The sequence below is a fragment of the Lissotriton helveticus genome, chromosome 1_1 (assembly GCF_964261635.1).
Source record: "Lissotriton helveticus chromosome 1_1, aLisHel1.1, whole genome shotgun sequence".
NCBI classification, from domain to species: domain Eukaryota; kingdom Metazoa; phylum Chordata; class Amphibia; order Caudata; family Salamandridae; genus Lissotriton; species Lissotriton helveticus.
The window spans coordinates 1,897,002,938-1,897,023,166 of NC_136057.1; the positions used below are offsets into that span (position 1 = coordinate 1,897,002,938).

General features: G+C 45.9%; 1 protein-coding gene across 1 annotated transcript in view; it reads right to left on the bottom strand.

The window, feature by feature from the left end:
• The window catches only part of HMCN1 (hemicentin 1), a 1,257,483-nt gene that overhangs the window by 808,672 nt on the left and 428,582 nt on the right, over nt 1–20,229 (bottom strand). Inside the window, exon 15 of the mRNA XM_078642741.1 lies at nt 13,410–13,568. Within this exon, the coding sequence (XP_078498867.1) occupies nt 13,410–13,568 (159 nt within the window). The remainder of the gene's footprint in view (nt 1–13,409; nt 13,569–20,229) is intronic.

Here is a 20,229-nt window from a genome sequence, read left to right on the forward strand (position 1 = left end):
CATGGATGGCATTGGATTGTGGTGATTTTTTTGTGTTTTTCGTTTTTTTGGGGTGTACTGTTGATGGGGACTGGCCATGTGGGTGGTGGCCATTTTGAGTGCTGGTACAGGCAGGCCCTGGCCATGTGCTTGGGGTGCAAGGGGCCATTTTGAAGACAGGCAGTGTTCTGAGGCCTGCACCCATTTTGCCTAGCTTTCATCCATTGTGCCCAGGGGTAGTGAGTGGTGCATGGGCCTAGTCTTTCTGTGGGGTGTCTTCTTGAATTTAAACATCATTGAGGGCATGGATGGCATGGGATTGAGCTGATTTTTATGTGTTTTTCGACTTTTAGGGGTGTATAACTGATGTTCCTCTGTCTTCCATTGCTTTTAGGTGCACAAGAGAACCACCAGTGCCAGGAAGAAGTCCTGCAGCGGTGTGTGTGCAGCATAACATCACGCGACGTCACGTGTGGCCACAGGCAAGACACCTCGTGCAACTGCGGCCTGCTGTTCTGACCTCTGAAGAAGATGGCCCCAAAAAAAGTTCCCCGTAGCTCCTCTAGCAAGAAAGTTGGCAGTAAGGAGCAGAAGAAGCAAGTGGCGCCACATACCAAGGAGACTGGTGTGCCGACCGCCACATTTTTTGGGAAGAAAAAAAAGTGCTCCTGCAGCAGCAGCGGGGTCTGCTGGGGACCAAGCTGCCGGGAGCCGCACCCCCGCTCCATTGGGCTCAGTGCCACCACCACCACGCCAACTTAGGTCCAAGCCCTTGAGTGCTTTAGAGGCCGCCAGTATAGTTGTTCAATCACCATCGACCAGTGATGTTGGCTCATCGCAAGAAAGTAGCAGCAATGTCCCTCAATCAACACAGGTTGTTGTAACTCATCTGACGAGTGTTCAACAAACACAGCCACAACAACAACCACCTGTGCAAGTAGTACAAGCCCAAGTACATGTGGAAGGAGAGGCAGCGCAAGGAGATGCGCAAGCAGAGGTGCATGGAGCGGCACAAGTGCCCACAATAGTTGTTCCTCCCGAAGTAGGGGCACATCAGGAAATCGACATTCAAGCCGAGGTATCACATGAGGAGGCCACTCCTCCTGATGATTCATTGCCTTCCAGATACCCAACAAGGAAAAGATCAAAGATGGTGTCTACTTCTTCAAGCCCCCTTCTTTCTGATGATATGGATGAAAATTGGGAACCACCAGTGCTGCCTGAGAGTGAGGCACACCATGATCTGACAAAGGTAGCAAAGCGTAAAAGGAAGGTCCCCGAAAGTCTCAGAGTTATGGAGTGTGATGATGACGCTGAAGAAGAAGTGGCGTATACTCCTGCTGATGAAGACTCTCACCACGACAACGCAGTCATCATACACGTCACTCCAGCCTCAGCGGGCATGCAGCAAACAGACATTTTGACCCTAGCCCGAAAAGCTGCTGAGCGTCATGTTGTCGACGAGGAGGCAATGGGAGGAACACCATCATTGGAGTTAACTAGTACACCATCACCTACCGCTTCTATATTTTTATCTCGCCAGAAGGGACCTCCATCCACCCCCACCTCAATTAGTGGTGGTGCAAGTGCACAACGTAGTAAAGTTCGGCAACACACATCCTCCACTTCATCTGCCATTAGCAGCATGACCAGCAGTATCGCCTCCTCCGCCCCCCACAGAAATTTCAAGTCCGCAGTTTGGGACTTCTTTAGTGTTTGCCCAAAAAGGGAAAACATAGCCATTTATAGCATTTGTAAGTTTGCAGTTAGTCGTGGTAAGCTTGGTACCAACTATGGTACCGGAGGCCAGAGAGGTCATCTTAAGAGACAGCACCTTGTCCATTGGCTTGCGCACCTAAAGGAGATCAAGGAAGCCCGAATTGGAAGTCAACAAACTGTATCCGTTGATGTTTCATCTGATGATGACGCGGAGGAAGAAGCGTCAAACATTTATTCACCTCCACCCAGTGCCCCTGTCAGCAGCACACCCCCTGTGCGCCACACTAAGAGTGTGGGAGAGAGTGAGACACCAATGCGAAAAACTTCATCACAGAGCGTAACTGGGTCGAAGGCGTCATCATCTGCCCGTAAAAAAATGGTCCAGCCCACCATTAGAAGCATGTTGTTTTCAGATGCGCCATTTGAAAGCAACCACCCAATGATGCGTCTGTATAACACTAAGCTGGCTAAAATGCTAGCGCTGGACCTTCTCCCTTTTTCTTTTGTGGAAGGGGTTGGTTTTCTTGAATTAGTGGCAATGCTCTGCCCTAAATGGAAGGTTCCTAGCCGGTACTATTTTTCCAGAGTTGCGGTTCCAGCAATACATGCAGATGTGCTGGAGGCGATTGGGGCAGCTTTGAAGAAGAGTGCTGTTCACACTATACATCTGACAACAGACATGTGGACCAGTGGCGCAGGCACTGATTACATGTGCATCACTGGACACTGGGTCTCTTTTTCAGGAGTAACAGCAAAGCTAAGGGCAGGTGTTGACACGGACAACGTTTTTAAAGCTGCTTGGAAACATGCAACACTAGCCATGTTTGGCATGGAGACAAGTCATACAGCACAAAACATTTTGCAGGAGTTTAACACAAAGGTCTTGAAATGGCTGTCCCCCAAAAAACGCATGATTGGTTATGTTTCCACGGATAATGGCTCCAATGTAGTTAAGGCCATGGATAAGTGTCACTATTTCAGAGTGCCATGTTTGGTGCACTGTATAAACCTAGTTGTTAAAAAATTCTTGAGTGAAGAAAGTCCAGCGTGCGGGGTACTGACCACCTGCCGAAGAATGTACACACATTTCAGCCATTCTTTTAAGGCCCGGAAGCATCTGAGGGGCCTGCTACATGAACGTCGACTGCCAGTGAAAGCACTCATCCAGGAGGTGGCAACACGTTGGAACTCAACCTTCTACATGCTTGAGCGTCTGTATGAGCAGTTTATGGTATTCGATCAGTATTTCCTTACACTGGGTACAGCTGCGAAGGACCTGAGGTTACATGCGGAGCAATGGGAGCTAGTTAAAAGCCTGACAGACATGCTTCGACCTTTTGAGGTCTTCACGCGCGCAGTCAGCAGGGAGGACTGTAGTTTGGGAAAAGCTATCCCATTGTTGCGCATGCTAGAGCACCAACTGAAGGAGGTGTCTTCTAAGTTTGAAAAAGATGAAGAAAAGCAAGAAGCTTTTGATTTGGCGGAGAAATTATTACAGCGCCTACTTTGCGATGAACGTCTTTAAAAGATCAAGACAGAACAGCATTACATTTGTGCTACTATTCTGTATCCACGCTACAAAAAGGCACTGGCAGCCAGAGCATTGTTTGCTTTTGGTGACGAAGAAGTTTCAAAGTACAAACGTTGGCTAGGTCTGTCAGCCATGAGGTTTGAAAGAGAACGGCAGGAAATTGAAGGAAAAGGCAGTACATCAGCATCAGAAGGCCATCCGGAGCCCAAATAATCCACTCCTGCACCTGTGGCTGTGGCAGAAGTGACCTCTCAGCCGTTAAAGACACCAGCAACCGGATCATCTGCACCAGACACAACAGTAACATTGTGTGAAGAAGACAATTGGCTAACTGAGCTTGGGTTTGCTTCTGAAAAGGTCCCAGCAAAAAGTAAGCAAAGTGGAGGAACCCTGCAGAACCTTGAGTCGATGGTGCAGGACTATCTGAATGACCCAACAGAGGTCTATATTCATGATGACCCATTGGCGTATTGGCAGGGGAAAAGAGAATTGTGGCCAGAGATCACCAACCTGTCTATAAATTACTTGTCTTGCCCACTCGCAAGCGTGTCTTCTGAACGTGTTTTCAGTGCTGCTGGTGGCATTGTAACTTGCAAAAGGACCCGCCTCTCGCCGAAAAATGTGGAGAGGTTAACAATGATCAAGATGAATCAGCACCTCATACCACCAGATTACAAAGTACGAGAATACACGCCGGAAGAAGACGAGGAGGACACCAACTTAGATGAGGGAATTTCTTCTCTGTTAGGTGACCTACTCCCGCCTGAATTCGCAGAGTATGAGGACGAATTCTGCTTCCCTGACACCAAGCCCTGAAAATGAGCCAATGAATCAATAACTTTCTTTTTCGTCCTTATTCACTTTTATTCCTGTGTGTATGTCTTTCTTTGTTTTGCAAAGTCAATATAAATAAAAAATGTAATCACCTAATCAATCATAAAAAGAAGCCCATCAGCAGAACTGTCTTCACTTATTTGCTTATTGATTTGAAGGTGCCGCAGTCTGCATTCCTCAGGTTCACAAGTTCACAAGAACATGCTCCTCTATCCTCCTCCTCCAGACTCCTATTTCCCTCAAAGCAGATGGCTGGATTACGCCCAATGAAGAAAGACTCTGCACTTGTGGGGGTGTTCTACTTCTTTGCGGGTGAGTTGACGGCTCTGGGGCCATTGCTGGGAAGGTCTAATACCGGATAAAAGTGGTTTGGAGAAAATCTGAGCAAAAAAAGTTTTTGCCTTTTTGTTCACTATCATGTTTTCGGTGGCCTGTTTGGGGGGGTTCCTGGTGTTTGTGGGTGGGTTTTGGGGTCTGGTAGCAACGCTGGCACAGTCTAATTTTGATTGCATTTGTTTTCCAGGACATCCATGGTGGAAAAGTAGAGTTATGACCTTGCTGCACAGCGCGTTTGGACAGAATTGAAAGAAGGCCGAAAAATATTCTAAGTATGAGATTTTCCATTTTTGCTTTTTGCCTGTTTGGGGGTGTTGTGCTTTTTTGCGGGTGGGTTGGCGGGTCTTGGGGCATTGCTGGGAAGGTGTAATACCGGGTAAAAGTGTTTTGGAGAAAATCCATGAGGAAAAGCGTTTTTGCATTTTCTGACATTTCGCTCACTACAGCGTTATTGGGGGCCTGTTCGGGGGGCTTCCTGGTGTTTGTGGGTGGGTTTCGGGGTCTGGGAGCACTGCTGGGTATGGATAGTTTTGATAGCAAGAGATTTGAAGAAAATCCATGGAGGCAGAGGGGAGTTAGGGCCTAGCTGCAGAGCGCGCGCGGAGTGATTTTGGAAATTTCCCAAAAAATGACAAAGTCCCCATTTTTGTACTTTTGCTTTTTGGCTGTTTGGGGGTCTTCTACTTGTTTTCGCCTGGGTTGACGGCTCTGGGGCCATTGCTGGGAAGCCCTAATACCGGATAAAACTGGTTTGGACAAAATCGGAGGCGAAAACTTTTTTGCATTTTTGTTGACTTGCTTGTCTTTGAGGTGCTCTTTGGGTGCTGTTTGTGGGTGGGTTTTGTGGTCTGGGAGCACTGCTGGCACAGTCTAATTTTGATTGCATTTGTTTTTCAGGAAATCCATGGTGGAAAACGGAAGTTATGCTGCACAGCGCGTTTGGACAGAATTGAAAGAAAGCCAAAAAATATTGTAAGTATGAGATTTGCCATTTTTGCTTTTTGCCTGTTTGGGGGTGTTGTGCTTTTTTGCGGGTGGGTTGGCGGGTCTTGGGGCATTGCTGGGAAGGTCTAATACCGGATAAAAGTGGTTTGGACAAAATCCATGCTGAAAAGCCTTTTGCATTTTTTGTAACTTAGGGTTCGTTAGGGCTAGCACTAGCAGCAGTATTCCATGTGTTTTGGGGTGTTCTAGATTTTTGCAACTGGGTTCTGGGGTCTTACAGCACTCGTGGGAATGTGTAATCTTGGTTGCAAGTTGTTTGAAGAAAATCCATGGTGGCATTTTTTGTAACTTAGGGTGCGTTAGGGTTAGCACTAGCAGCAGTATTCCATGTGTTTGGGGGTGTTCTAGATTTTTGCAACTGGGTTCTGGGGTCTTACAGCACTCGTGGGAATGTGTAATCTTGGTTGCAACTAGTGGTTTGAAGAAAATCCATGGTGGGAAAGGGTGGATTTTGCCTAGTGAAAGAAAGCGTTTGCCACTATTCTTAACTTAGGGCTCGTTAGGGTTAGCAGTATTGTATTGCATGTGTTTGGGCGGGGGTTATTTTACGACTGGGTGGGGTCTTGGAAAACTTGTTGTGATGTCTAATCGTTTGAACATAATCCATGGTGGGAAAGGGGGGTTTTGGCCATACTTTCTGAGTGTGTTTTGACACGATTTGAAATTAGGCCTCTGTGAGGTAGCAGCAGTAGTATTCTGCAGGTTTTTGGGAGGGTAATGTGGGGTGTTCTATATTTTGGGGATTGTCATGAAAGTGACAGTATAATTTTTGCACTACACAGCGTGCCTTACATATTTTTTTCTCCGAGGTGTCTTTAACACTTACTGTTGTATTTTTCCATCATCAATTTCAGGCAGGCTTTTACCCTGTGCCATAGATGTACTACTCAGGGGTACAATTAGCGATCCGCAAATCCGCATCAGGCAGGCAGTGGACACTGGACTGTTTGTCTGGTCACCAAGATTGATCGACGGAGCATCCGATGGAATGAAGGAGTACCGCGAGTAAGAGGAATGGCTGGATGCATCGACTTCACAAATTCAACGGGACCACTACAAAAAACAGTAACAGTATCCAAAATTCTCCTTATCTTTTTAATGATATTCTTGTGAACTTGAACTTACTTCTACGAGTGTGACTCTGTGCGTTTGTTTGATCTCTGCTTCAAATTCATCCCTCCAGCTATTTGATACGTCTTTGCTATGTTTAACACAAATTTAATGTTCTAAGTGTTTATTGTCTGAGGGCAGAGAGGCAAGTGAAATTGCGTAATGACTGCAGCCCTGTACTGCCAAGTTTGCTAACTTGTTCCTTCGTAGTTACTAGTAAGTTGCAGTAAGTAGTAGTACTACTTTTCAGTAAGCTAACCATCCATTTACCAACGAACAACTTCTTGCATGCAGTAGTGCACTTTCTTTATGTCCCTTTAAAGGTTTATCGATATCTTCAAATCCAAAGATTTGTTTATCTTCATTTGTTGTTTTACTGACCATGTTGTGTTTTTTTTCCTCTCTACCAAACTTCCCCCCCCCCAAAAAACCATTCCCATCCAATTTTCAAACCCTAACCCTCTTCCCCGGGTTGTGTGGTATTTCATTGATGTGTGACTGACAACAACAATAAATTCCACACACTTGCTGGGGAGGATATGGTCAAAGCAACCAGAAGTTCATGTGCGCCATCCTGGATTGATAATAAGAACATCCTCCTCCTACACGACGTGAACAATCTAATGCTTAATGCTTACCTTACCTTGGAACTGCTTAGGCTACAATTTAGGGCACTGTTCTGTACCGTACTATCTATTGTACTGTTTCTAATGCTACGCTCAGGCCACTCAATGTTTAATTTCCTCTTTTTTTCATATGGTGACTGCCAGAGTGTACCACTACTGCTACCAGCACAACAATGATATTGCATCCGTCGTGGATTCAAGTCAACAACCAACCTTATTCACCAACCGTGATTCGCAAATCACAGGTAAGATAAGCATATAGAATAATGGGCTAGGACTAAGTTTGGAGGAGAGCAGAGACTAACAGTACTACTAGTAAAGCACAGTAGTAGGGCTACTGAATTGACTAACTCGGTTACTTGCATTTTGGTACATTTAGGACAAGATGTTTCATTCATGCTGGTAAGTTTGAAAAACCAAACGTCCAGTAACCACCGCCAACCCCCACACAAAATAATATGAGCGCGTATACTGTGTTTTTGAATGAAAAATATAATTATTGAGAAATATAAATTATGGATGTTGTTGTCGTCACAAAAATATAATTACCCCAACTCACCCCCCTCCCTAAGCAAACCAATGTCCAAAAATCAAAAAGTACCCTTTCCCAAAAACCCAATTGCCACCCCCCCAACAGTCTTTAAAAAAGGGACAAGGGACAGTCACTTCCTCCGGTGGCGTTTAACTTTAGAGAGCTGGTGCTGCACGTCCCGCAGCTCTTTGCCGAGGTTCCGGACCTGGCGCTCCAGGTAGTCCACTCACTTTCGGAGGCGGCGCTGGCGTACCATCCAGGCTCTGGGGGGGGCAGCTGGTGTTTTTGCTGCTGTGCGGCGGCGGCGGGAGGCTGTCGGGCCACGGCTCCGTTTGGCTGGAGGCTTGTGGCTGGTGGACCCGGGGGCAGTGGAGGAGGATGTGGAGGTTGTTGTTGTAGTTTCCTCCTCATGCTCCCGAGCCCACAACCGTCGATACTCGACACAAATAGCCTCCAGCTTACGGGCCCTGGCCCGGACAGCCATCTCCTTACGGGTGAGCTTTTAGGGAGTAGCATCTATGAAAAAAGAAAGAAAAATACTGTAGCCAATAGTCTTTAACCCCTTCGACGCTCATGACGAGCTGGGCTCATCATGGCGTAGCCTCCTCGCACGCTCATGACGAGCCCAGCTCGTCACGTAACATGCGAATCCGCAAAACCCAGCGTACGGGCGGAATTCCGCCCGCACGCATGCGGTTAACATAAAGTCAAAATAATTCAACAGAAAGTTGACACTCAGTAACACCAGCATAAGTAACACCAGCAAGTAGCAAACACAGTATAACATTTTTAAGATAACGGACCAGGTTTTTTTTGATTGTCGATCCACAACTGGCGCCTCCCGTATGTGACGTTATTTATAATTTCTAACCACTATTTTGAGGGTGCCCCAGATAGGAGGAAGAACCTAAACCTCCAATTAGGACCAAGATCCAAACATAATTGATACAGCAGGTATCTGTGCACACGTCGCCTTTTACAGAGTAAATGCTGTTGGTAATCAAACAACACAACCAGACAAAAATGTGGAAGTAGTCTTGATAGAAGTTTTTCTTCAATTCAGATTTTATCCACCACGCCCAGCCAACACGTGTTTCGTCAGGGCTAGTAGCCCGTGACTTCATCGGGGCTCCCGCGGGCAGCGGTTCCAAAGCTATTGCCACAATGGCTAGGTGCTCTCAGCCGGTTCTAATTCCGACCCGGCTACGGGGTACTGTCGAGGTTCTAGCTGATTCGTAAATCGATTGTAAATAGTAGTAGCACAGAGAGTGATGGTAGAGGCAGGATAAGAATGTAGAAAGTAGTCTACATTAGAAGAAGATCCAAGACTATTTTGTAAAACATAGAATTATTAGGAACCAGTTTATAATAAATAGGGGCTGTAAAAGTTAGGGAAGTATAAGTATTAAGATAACAATAAGACAACTTACTGGGGCCAGCAGAAGAGCCTGGAAGGGACTGCTCCTGTCCAACTTCTGCCACCGGAGTCTCTGTCGCCATCGCCTTGCCCCAGGGAGTTTCTGCTGGTGATCATGAAATAAAGAAACACAACATGGATGATTGTTTTTTGGGAAATATTTGATTTCTTTGTACTCAATCTAAAATTATGTCGGGGAAACAAATGAACATCAATTGCATCTGATCTGGTCAACTAAGAGGATAGTAGTACAGTATTGCAGGATTCGCAGAACGTCTAATAGGAAAGTTATGTAATTCACTAACTACCTCAACAACAAAAAGGTTCTACTACGACTGCCATCACTCAGCAGCACGAGACGTCGCGTGACAGACACAGTCCGTCATCGTGATTGCAGACCACTAACAAATGTCCTAGAACAAGTAATAAATAGTATACTCAACGTATCAATCCACCACTATCTCTTCAAAGTGGCAGCAGCAGGAGTACAAAGAAGGACTAGACTTGAGTTTACTGTCTCTAGCATTACGTAGTAATGCTCTCAAATGACTAAAAAGATGCAAACAAGTAAGCATAGTATCAACGCCAATAACCAGGCGAACACCTGCAATAGCAGAAGCTATTTAAACATTAATTTACCTGCAATGTAATCTAATCAGCAGCATTCGTACTCTTCAGGAAAAAAATAGATTAGCAATATAACAGAGCAGAAGGAAAAAAAGTAGTTATTAAATAGCTACTTACCGAACCCAGGGATCTCCACACCAAGCAGGTCGGCGAGGTCATGCTCCCGGTCCAAGATGTCACTCCACCGGTGCGTCACTTGGTGGTAGTTGCGCCGGACCCCAGACTCCTTATGCATGCGCCGGCACACCGTGTCCCACAGCTGGCGACGCTCCCGGAGGCCGTAACTGGAAGCATTCCACCCACCTGCTGCCACGGTCTTAGGGAGGTGGACCTGGACAAAAACCAGCAAGGCGGCCACCTCCACCGCAGAAAAGATCTCCCTGGGCTGCACTTTCTCCCCCCTCCAACGCCCGCAAGGGAGCCGGGTACGTGGGGCTGAGCCCTTCCCCTTGCCCTTGTTGCCTCCCTTAGCCATGGTCCTGGGCACAAGAAGAAGGAAAGAAGAATAGGTGTGAAACAAAATAAGAGAGAGAGCAAAAGAAATAAAGTAGGTAATAAAGTAACAAAAAGTAAAAAAAACACAAAATATAGATGTAGGAAATTGAAGAGAGAGATAATAAGCAAAAAAAACCAACAAAAAGTTCAGAAAAACATAGGATTGCAAAGATGTAAGGTGGATAGAAAGGTAGCATGCCCAAAACCATAGCAGTGAATGAAAAACAAGATGGCCGCGCCCATAGAGGACCGCGTGGGTGAGTTCGCGCGATATTTCCCCCGCGAGCACGCAAAAACGCCCACGAATACGTAATCGCGCGCCGCATACGGCGCAAACTTGCAACGAGCGGCCGGAAACGGAAACACGTCACGCAAACAAGATGGCCGCGCCCGTACATGACCTCATGGGCAACCTCGGAGTCGGTGCGCTGCAAGCGGGTTCGCGAAGAAGCAAAAAACCGCCCGAACACGCAAAAAAAAAGAAAAACCGCCCGAACATGCAAAAAAAAGAGCAATCAGCAAATTCGCACGAAAGTAATTAAAATAAAATAGTTACTAAGTTAGCTTCAACAGGAAGCACTAATAGATAAAATGCAGGTGCTCGAGCACCTGCTTTATTTTATCTATTAGTGCTTCTTGATGAAGCTAACTTAGTAACTATTTTAGAATGGCACTGGCAGCTTGCCGGCGCCATTCTAAAATAAAACAGTAGTGGGGCAGAGGGCAGAAGGTCACAGAGTGGGGCAGTGGGCAGAAGGGCACAGCAACGAGTGGGGCAGAGGGCAGAATGGCACAAAAATGAGTGGGGCAAAGGGCACAACAACGAGTGGGGCAGAGGGCAGAATGGCACAAAAACGAGTGGGCAAGGGGCACACGGGCACAACAACGAGTGGGGCAAAGGGCAGAATGGCACAAAAACGAGTGGGGCAAGGGGCACAAGGGCACAACAACGAGTGGGGCAGAGGGCAGAATGGCACAAACGAGTCGGGCAAGGGGCACAAGGGCACAACAATGAGTGGGGCAAAGGGCAGAATGGCACAAAAACGAGTGGGGCAAGGGGCACAAGGGCACAACAACGAGTGTGGCAGAGGGCAGAATGGCACAAAAACGAGTGGGGCAAGGGGCACAAGGGCACAACAACGAGTGGGGCAAAGGGCAGAATGGCACAAAAACGAGTGGGGCAAGGGGCACAAGGGCACAACAACGAGTGGGGCAAAGGGCAGAATGGCACAAAAACGAGTGGGGCAAGGGGCACAAGGGCACAACAACGAGTGGGGCAGAGGGCAGAATGGCACAAAAACGAGTGGGGCAAGGGGCACAAGGGCACAACAACGAGTGGGGCAAGGGGCACAAGGGCACAACAACGAGTGGGGCAGAGGGCAGAATGGCACAAAAACGAGTGGGGCAAGGGGCACAAGGGCACAACAACGAGTGGGGCAAAGGGCAGAATGGCACAAAAACGAGTGGGGCAAGGGGCACAAGGGCACAACAACGATTGGGGCAGAGGGCAGAATGGCACAACAACGAGTGGGGCAGAGGGCAGAAGGGCACAAAAACGAGTGGGGCAGCGGGCAGAAGGGCACAAAAAAAACCGAGAGGGTGGCAGTGATGAACCAGAGGGCGCATCGCGGTCTCGCACAAAAAAAACCCCGTGAACACACAAAGCACCCCGCGAACACGCAAAGCACCCCGCAAACACGCCAAGAGCCCCGCGAACACGCAAAAAAAAAAATCCGCAAATTCGCACAAATTCGCGAATTTTGCGGATCGCAAATTCGCATATCCGCAAATTCACGGATCGCAAATTCGCAAAATTCGCCCATTAATGTTCAGCATCGGTCACAAGGCAGCTTTATTTGTGAAGTCCTTCAAAACCATGAAAGGTGGCTTTGTGTGGCTTCATAAATATGACTTGGAGCTTTGCGCCATGCATGTACCAATTTGCGTGGTGCAAGCATGACAAAAGGGCCTCATAATTATGCCTCTAAGTGTATAGCAAAATGGAGAGGGAATTTGTGCAGACTCACTGCCCTCATGCTTCACAGCTCATTGTACAAGTGTAGATTCTATGGCCCTGAGTATGAATGGCAAACCGTTTTGCAGGTTTTGGAATTGTGAATCAGTGCAGAATTATTGCAGTAGATACTCATCTAGTCTGATACATTCTGCACCCTTCATTCACTTTCAGCATGTCGATTGGCCACAATCTAAGAAAGGAAATGTGTATGGCATTTACTATGACATGCAGATTTTGGCATGGTAAATACTAAAATGTGCTTGCTGTTCCCTAAAACCCCATAATCAGGGCAATTTATTTCAACCACATTTAGTCATATTTTTTCAGGTGCAATAAATTGCAGTTTCCCTAGTATTAAGGCCTGGTGAGCGGTCTATGATATGAGCCCACTTTGCATATAGTCCTCTCCTTGTTAGTGTAGAAACAGATTGTTGGTCTATCAGTGCAAACTAGCAGGGATATCCTGACATGACTAAGGCTGTATGTGTTTTGGAAGTGGGCACCACAGATGCCTGCAAAAATCCCTCCCATGCGCCCCAACCCCTGCACTGCTTTAAAGAGGTGTCAGAAGTGGCAATGTAGCAGCCTAGGCTGAGACGGTGTAGGGGCACTGAAGGCTAAGGCAACAAGACCAGGCACAGACAAAGGGCGCACACTTGCATGGCCCTCCCCAGCTTTATCCACCCAGTAGAATGGGTCAGCCAGTGGGAAGCGGGTGTGACCGGGCCAGTGCCCCAAGCCATGCTATTTCCTCTCTCCCTTGTAACTCAGTTACACATCACCACTTCTTCAAAGCCTGTGCCTCTACCTAGCCTCATTTGAGAAACTGCAAGACTAATGTATGATTAAGTATTCCCTCTTCATAAAAGTGACCTAGTACCCAAAAATTAGTGCCAGTGCTGGGCAAATATCGACCCAAATAAGCAATGCTTGGCACTAAGTGTGCTGTAATCCAAACACGTTCAAGTCATATTTGTCAATTTAATTATAATCCTGCCTTTTTACATTACCAGAGCTGGTCAGAATCAGTTGTTTCTTGCCCGATGAAATCGGAGCTTATCGCGGTCTACTCATGACCAAGTTTGTCAATGCAATATCCTTGAATCCAAAAGTGGAATACATCAAATCTGGTATTCTCGTTATTTCACTACACACATTTAGAAAGTTAAAGCAATACTTACAGCCGACATCTAGGGTGATTTTGCCAGTTGCTCGTCCTGCTTCATTGGCTGCAAGACAGGTGTAATCACCAGCATCCAGGTCCTGAGTTTCTTGAATGTTCAAGATGCCCTTGAACGAGTCGATAATAACAAAGGAGGACTCCCTCAACTCCAAGTCACCTAGATTTAGAAAGAGGTGAGACGATATTTAGACACAGTTCCCTACATGGGAAAATATATATTTTGGCATATTTAGAGGTTGGCCTCTATACAGCAACAGTCAAATGTGATATGGGGGACACCAGGCTTAATTATAGCAACTACTATAGCTCTGGAACAAACTTACTTTCTTGTAATCCATTATCGGGACTTTAGTCTAAAGCAGTGGTTCCTACCCATTTTGACCTCTGTGGGCACCCCTTTAGGGCCTAATTATGAGTCTGATGGTCTGAGGACTGCCAGACTTGAGGGGGCACAGCAGTGGTGGTCCAGCCACCACCCCACCGACTGTCAAACCGCCCCATTAAAAGTTGGACGGTCCGAATGCCATTCCACAGCCGTAGCTGCCAGGGAACCGCATTCCCTGGCAGTGGCGCAGCAGTCGGGCATCAGTAATATGCGGGTGGTGCTGCTACTGTACCGCCATGCATAATACGAGTTTCAGGACCGCCAGCAAAGTCATGTAGGTCTTTCCTCCATGAAAAGGCTGGTGGTCATGAAATAAAGGGGGCCCTAAAGGGTCCCCTGTTAACCATATCCATGTGAATGCATGCAGGGGGGGGGCAAACATGTGCCCCCCTGTGTGCATGGACCTCAGTTCCTGTATGGAATGGACTTTAAAGTCCATGCTGTGCAGAAACATTTTTGGGTGTTCCTATTTCGATGGCCATTTTTAGGGGCACACCGTGGGACCACCAAAAAAAGCCCACCAGACACAGGGAAACTTGTAATCTGGTGGGCAGTGGGCACACAGGTTTGGTGGTGCAGGAGCAGAAAGCCGGTGTGGCAGTCTGCTTCTGCACCCCCAAACTTGTAATCAGGCCCTACTGAATCATTACTGGAAACTGGGGACCCCTACTGAGTCATTATTGGAAGCTGAAGACCCAATCCCAAGCATTTACAATGATTTGAATCACAAAACAATATGCAAACAATGCAGAAACAAGCATTCATCAAACAAATACACAAAATGATTAATCCTTTTATTTAATTAATATACAAATATAAAACAAAATAACTTTTTAATTTTACTAGGAAGGTTGGAGCTTTTCTAAATTCAATTTAGACTGATCGTTCATACTATATTCTGTTTCATGTACTTGCACTGCTCCCACGAATTAATCTGCGAATACTAATTTAATTTTTAGCCTCCAATTTCAAACTCCTTCACATGTACAGAACATTTTAACATTTTCAATTGGGCATTTTGCTTCTTTATTTATATACACTTCATTAATGTATTATTGAATTTTCTAAGCAGTCGTGGACCCTCTAAGTAGGTTTCGTGGACCCCACGGGTCCACGGACTACAGGTTAAGAACCGCTGGTCTAGAGTATATTATGTCATCTGTTGATAGAGGACACCAAAATGTTTGGGGGGTGTGGCTTACAATATTGGGGTAAAAATATCAATGTGCAACAGTATCAACTAAACAATACTGACAATCACTATATGTTCAAGGCTAATAAACAAGTGGAGCTAAGAATAGCATTTCTGTACTTCCCTATACATACTTACCTTGACGATAGAGGCCCTGATTATGAGTTAGGCGAAAGTACATGTGGAGATTCATGGAGGCCATAATTATTTTTAATGACAGGTATGTCTCCATGAAAGCCTGGCTAGTACGAGTTAGACCCCTCAGAAGGGGGAATAACTATGCAAGCACAGAATTACTCTACAGAATACCACACTGCATTCCGTATTTATGGCTTGGAATTTTCAATCAACAAAATCGGGTCTGGTTGTCTGCACTGGGCAAAAGTGGGTGCAGGACCACCGGGCCATTTGTGATTAGACAGATTGATATCCCTGGGGCAAAATGCTCTCCTTAACTTGCAGTCGAGCCCATAATGGTAGTCAATATTGTAGATTCAATATTTTTGCCGGTTGACATTTCAACCACAATATTTTGACATGCCTCCAACCAGAGCTCTAATCCTGTCTTCTCCATTTGAGAAAGTGCATATCTGGTCAAATGGGTTTAATTGCCTCTACTTCTCTCTCTAGTTATTAAAAAAAGTTTACACTTAGAATAGGTTGAACCCAGTATGACCTCACTAGAAAACTAGAGGTTTGCTTTGATTACTACAATGATAGCTATTTGTCCTCTCAGCTTCCTCAATCTATCCCTTCACATTCTGCAAACTCAGTAGAAACTCTTGGGGCCTGATTCACAAAGAGAAACTTACACTTTTGTGTAAGTTTATGATTGTTTGCTAATCACAAAGGTATTTTATTAGTAGAATGTTTATGACTGCAGAGAACTAGGACACTCAAAACCAATCACAAAGCTGCATTGCCGGCGCGCCCCCACACCCTCCCGGCACCCACAAATAAGGCCGGTCGCCACTGTAGCAAACCATCATAAACTTACAAAAAAGTGTGCTTCCCTTTGTGAATCAGGCCCTTAGATGCTTTTTGCCACTATATTGAGGTCGATAATATAGACCTATAATAATCTCACATTCACTACACAGGCAACCACTACACCAGAAGGCAAATAAATAAATATTTGCAATTCTGCGTTCTGCTTACATTTAGATTGCAAAGAAATTATATAATTACCATTCTGGTGTCCACCTATACTTGCTTTATAGTGAAGTGGTTGGGTTGTTGTAGAGATGTGATATTGTGATTTAAAACATGCAATATAGTGGCGGATTAACCTCTTTCAACACTGGTAAACTATAATTCAGAGAAGAGGCAAGATATGTTGAGTGTGGTTTGAGTGGAAACTAGGGGGCTTATTTACGAGAGCCTGTAAAGTGGTACATGCATGACGCAGGGCTCTCATAAAGATTTATGAAGCTGCACAAAGCTCCTCTGTGTGGCTTTTAATATCCTCATAAATCATGAGGAAGGGACGTAGCACAAATCGCTGCGTCACTTTACTCTGCGCCTGGGAGGCATTCCATGGGTGTTGCAGTGGGTTTTCCCATGCAAAACACATGGAATTTGGTGCTGCCTCAGATTTACAAAGTGATGTAAACCTGGGGAAGCATCAAATCAGTGCGCCTCCTGAGGTGAGGCATTACGAGGAGAAATATGTTTACTTCTCATTATTTACTCTTTCCATGTGTACTGCATTCTGGAGCACACATAGAAAGAGGAAAATGACTCATAGTATTGTTTTTGTGCAATGAGGTGCCCCTTACTGCACAAAAACAATCCTACCTGCAATGAAGGCACCCTTGCACCATGGTTGAAAGGACAGGAATGCACTGTATTGCTTAAATACGGTGTATTCCTGCCCTTTCACTTTAACGTAGGGCAGCGCAGCAAGGTGCCTTGCAGCGCTGCCCAATGCCAAAATGCCATAAATGAGGTCCTAGAGCTCTGTAGAAAAAGGGACATGGCGAGACCTTAAGAAAAGCAAAAGTTGTGTTTGGGTACTAACTCCTACAGGAAGCTAGGTCCAGAGGCTAGTACAGATTTGTAGGACAGTTACCTTGTCAACAAAGAGGTCTCAAGTCCAGTTCCAGGCTCCATAGGTGAACCACCATGGACATCAATGGAGTGCTCCTGATGCAAGGGATACAGGATGCTGAAGATGCTGTAGGATGCTACAGAGGTAAACAACGTTTCTAACGAAACTTTTTGTCCGCAGGGAATCACAACACGGTTGTTACAACGACCGCATTGTGATTCCGCATACCATTACTCCGCAAGCCGGAACAACGACTTGCGGAGGGGGGAAAGGTGTTGGATTTAAAATCCAACACCTTCCCTACTGTCCGCACAGACTGGAGTTGAAATAGTAAATTATACTATTCCAACATCCAGGGCCCCCCTCCACAAGTTGTTGTTCCGATTTGCGGAGTAATGGAATGCGGAATTACAACACGGTTGTTGTCACAACCGTGTTGTGATTCCCTGAGGACAAAAAGACTGCGGGATAGGGAGGCATATTCTGCTACAGATGGTGTGGTAAATAGGGGACTTCCTTGGCCTACTCCTCGGTTCACAGACCTGGTGGGGTGACTTTAGGTCGATGTACCTCAAGGTCCTGGTGCGTTCAGCAAAAGTCCAGTTGCCACAGGGCTACTGATCTCCTGTCACAACAAAACGGCATTTCCCTTTATTGAAGGCTAGTGTCCTTCTTGGTTGATCAAACTGCACTGCTGAAATACTCCCGGATCTGGCAGACTCAGGTTTTGGTCTCCTCAGCTGCATGTCGGTGGTAAGGGGCGATCAAGCAATTGAGGGTACTGACTAGCTAAGGCAGGCTTCTTCAGCTTTTGTGACCCTAAAGCTGTAACAGGACATCAGCCAACTGACTCTTCGAGTTCACCTCTTCTGTCTGCGGCTTCGGAAACACTTTTCCTTGAGTCAGGGACCACAGACACAGTCCTCTCAGTGCTACACCAAGCAAGTGCAGTCCAGTAATTGGTGCTGCTTCTCTTGCCAGGTCCAGGGAACAACAGTGATGTCCTTCTTCGATCCTCTCTCCAATCCAGATGTGATCTGAGGTCTGGGTGCCAGTTGTGACATAGTTATACCCAGAAAGTAACCTCAGGGGTGTGGCAGTTACTAGCCATTGGGCTACCAGGTCCCCTCACACCTGATGACAACTTCCTGCAATTTGAGGCATCTAGCTGTCTCAGAATGAAATATTCGGACTGCTTCAACGATGGCTGAACCCCTCTCTCATGTGTGGAGCTTGGTAGCCCACCCTCTGAGTCATGTTTTTGCTTTCTCACACTGGTGGTGGCACAACTAGAGCCATAGTCTATAAGAGACCCTTTAACTTACATGCTCTAGGTACCTCTGCTACCATATACTAGGGCCTTACAAGTAAGTTAGATAATGCCAATTGGGTATAAGCCAATAAACCATACACTTTTAAGGGGCAAGGCACTGAGATCTGGATAGCAGCCCTATTGCACTCTCAGAGTCATTCCACCAGTACTTAATAGTCAAATAGTAAGGCAAAAAGAGGGGGTGAACTTGCAAATAACTTTAATTACAGCGTGAAATTAAAATAAACACACATTTCCTCTTATGCAATGTGAAAACATTAAGGGTGTGTCTTAGGTAGCCAATTAATTTACATTCACTTACCTTGCTCTTCCAATCTTTTCTTAGTTAATGTTAACTGGTATGAAGTAACCAGTGAGATGTGCAAATCTCACAATGCAGTACAAGCTTTAAATGATTTTTATGAAGGAATAACCTATTTCTACAGGCACTGCACTGGCAACAACAGCCAATCTCACCCAAAGTACCATGAAGAGGAAAAACTCAGGGCTCATTTATGAGGCCCCTTGCACAGCCAGAACGTCACCTTTTGTGATGGTCCGTGGTGCAGGAGCCTGCTTCATATTTACGAGGCAGCACTAAGCCACTTTTTTTGGTTTAATACTGCCTCCTAAATATTGTTCCCTTTAGCACACTTTTTCTGCGTTAAAGGGGCGTGCAATGGGTCTTGCTGGGAGCATTCCCAGCAACAACGATGGCTTTTTGACACTACCCAAGATTTAAAAGAAATCGTAAATCTGAGGCAGTGCCAAAAACTTACACCTTCCCAGGGGAGGGGTAAGGGACGCACAATGAGGAGAAACCTAGTTTTTTCTTTTTCTATGTGTGCTGTATTCTGAATCACACATAGGAAGAGGAAAAAGCCTCTTGTGATTGTTTTCTGCAGGAAGGGTTCCCTTCCTGCACAAATATAATCATACCGCAATGCAGGCATCCTTGCACCATGGTGCAAAGGTGCCTGCGTTTGCTGACTGCAGCCCATTATGTGGCAGTGCTGGGGAAAAGGACAGGAATGCTCTGTATGTGAGAGATACAGCACATTCCTGCCCTTTTCGTTTGACGTAGGGCAGAGCAGCAGCAAGGCCTGCAGCAATGTCCAATGGCAAAACCTCATAAAAGAGGTCCTCCATGTGTGAAGCATGAGGCTGGCAGCTCAAACAAAAACAAGCACTGGCATAGCCAATAGGTCTCGCATGTGGGACCTTATAAGAGTTTAGCCATGCAATAGTTGATGTTGTTGCACCAAGGATATTCTGCTGCATAACTAAATACTTATACGGTCCAAAAAGTGAGACCTATTGGCTATGCCAATGCTTGTTTAATAAGGTCGTTAAGTTGTACATAATGTCTACTTGCTTAATTGAATATAAGGTAAAAACATGCTGATAACACTTTTTTATTATAACTTTCCAACATGCTGCGCAGCAGCCACACTGCTCTACACCATAGCTTAAAGACACCGGCAAAGCCAATAGCTTTGGCTAAACAAGTATAAGGTCCCAAAGGCGAGACTGATAGACTATGCCAATGCCTGTTCATGAGTGTGTTTTATACCTGCAAATTTAGTCACACCTATGTAAGGAGTAAGTCCTAACTACCCACATGCCTGTGAAATGGGCACTTTGACGTCGGTCCCTGGCTTCTTCTAACAGTGGCTCGCAGAATCCTAAAATAAGACTTTATTGGATCATTTTAAATAACGCAAGAGATACAACAAACAGAGCAGTATTACACTGGAAGGCGGATATATTACAGGAAAAGAGGCAATAGATAATACGTACTGCTCTCCGTACATGAAGCACGTTTCAATATAAATAAAGGTTTGCTGCTGAAGTATTTTGAAACGATCTTTCCCGGGCC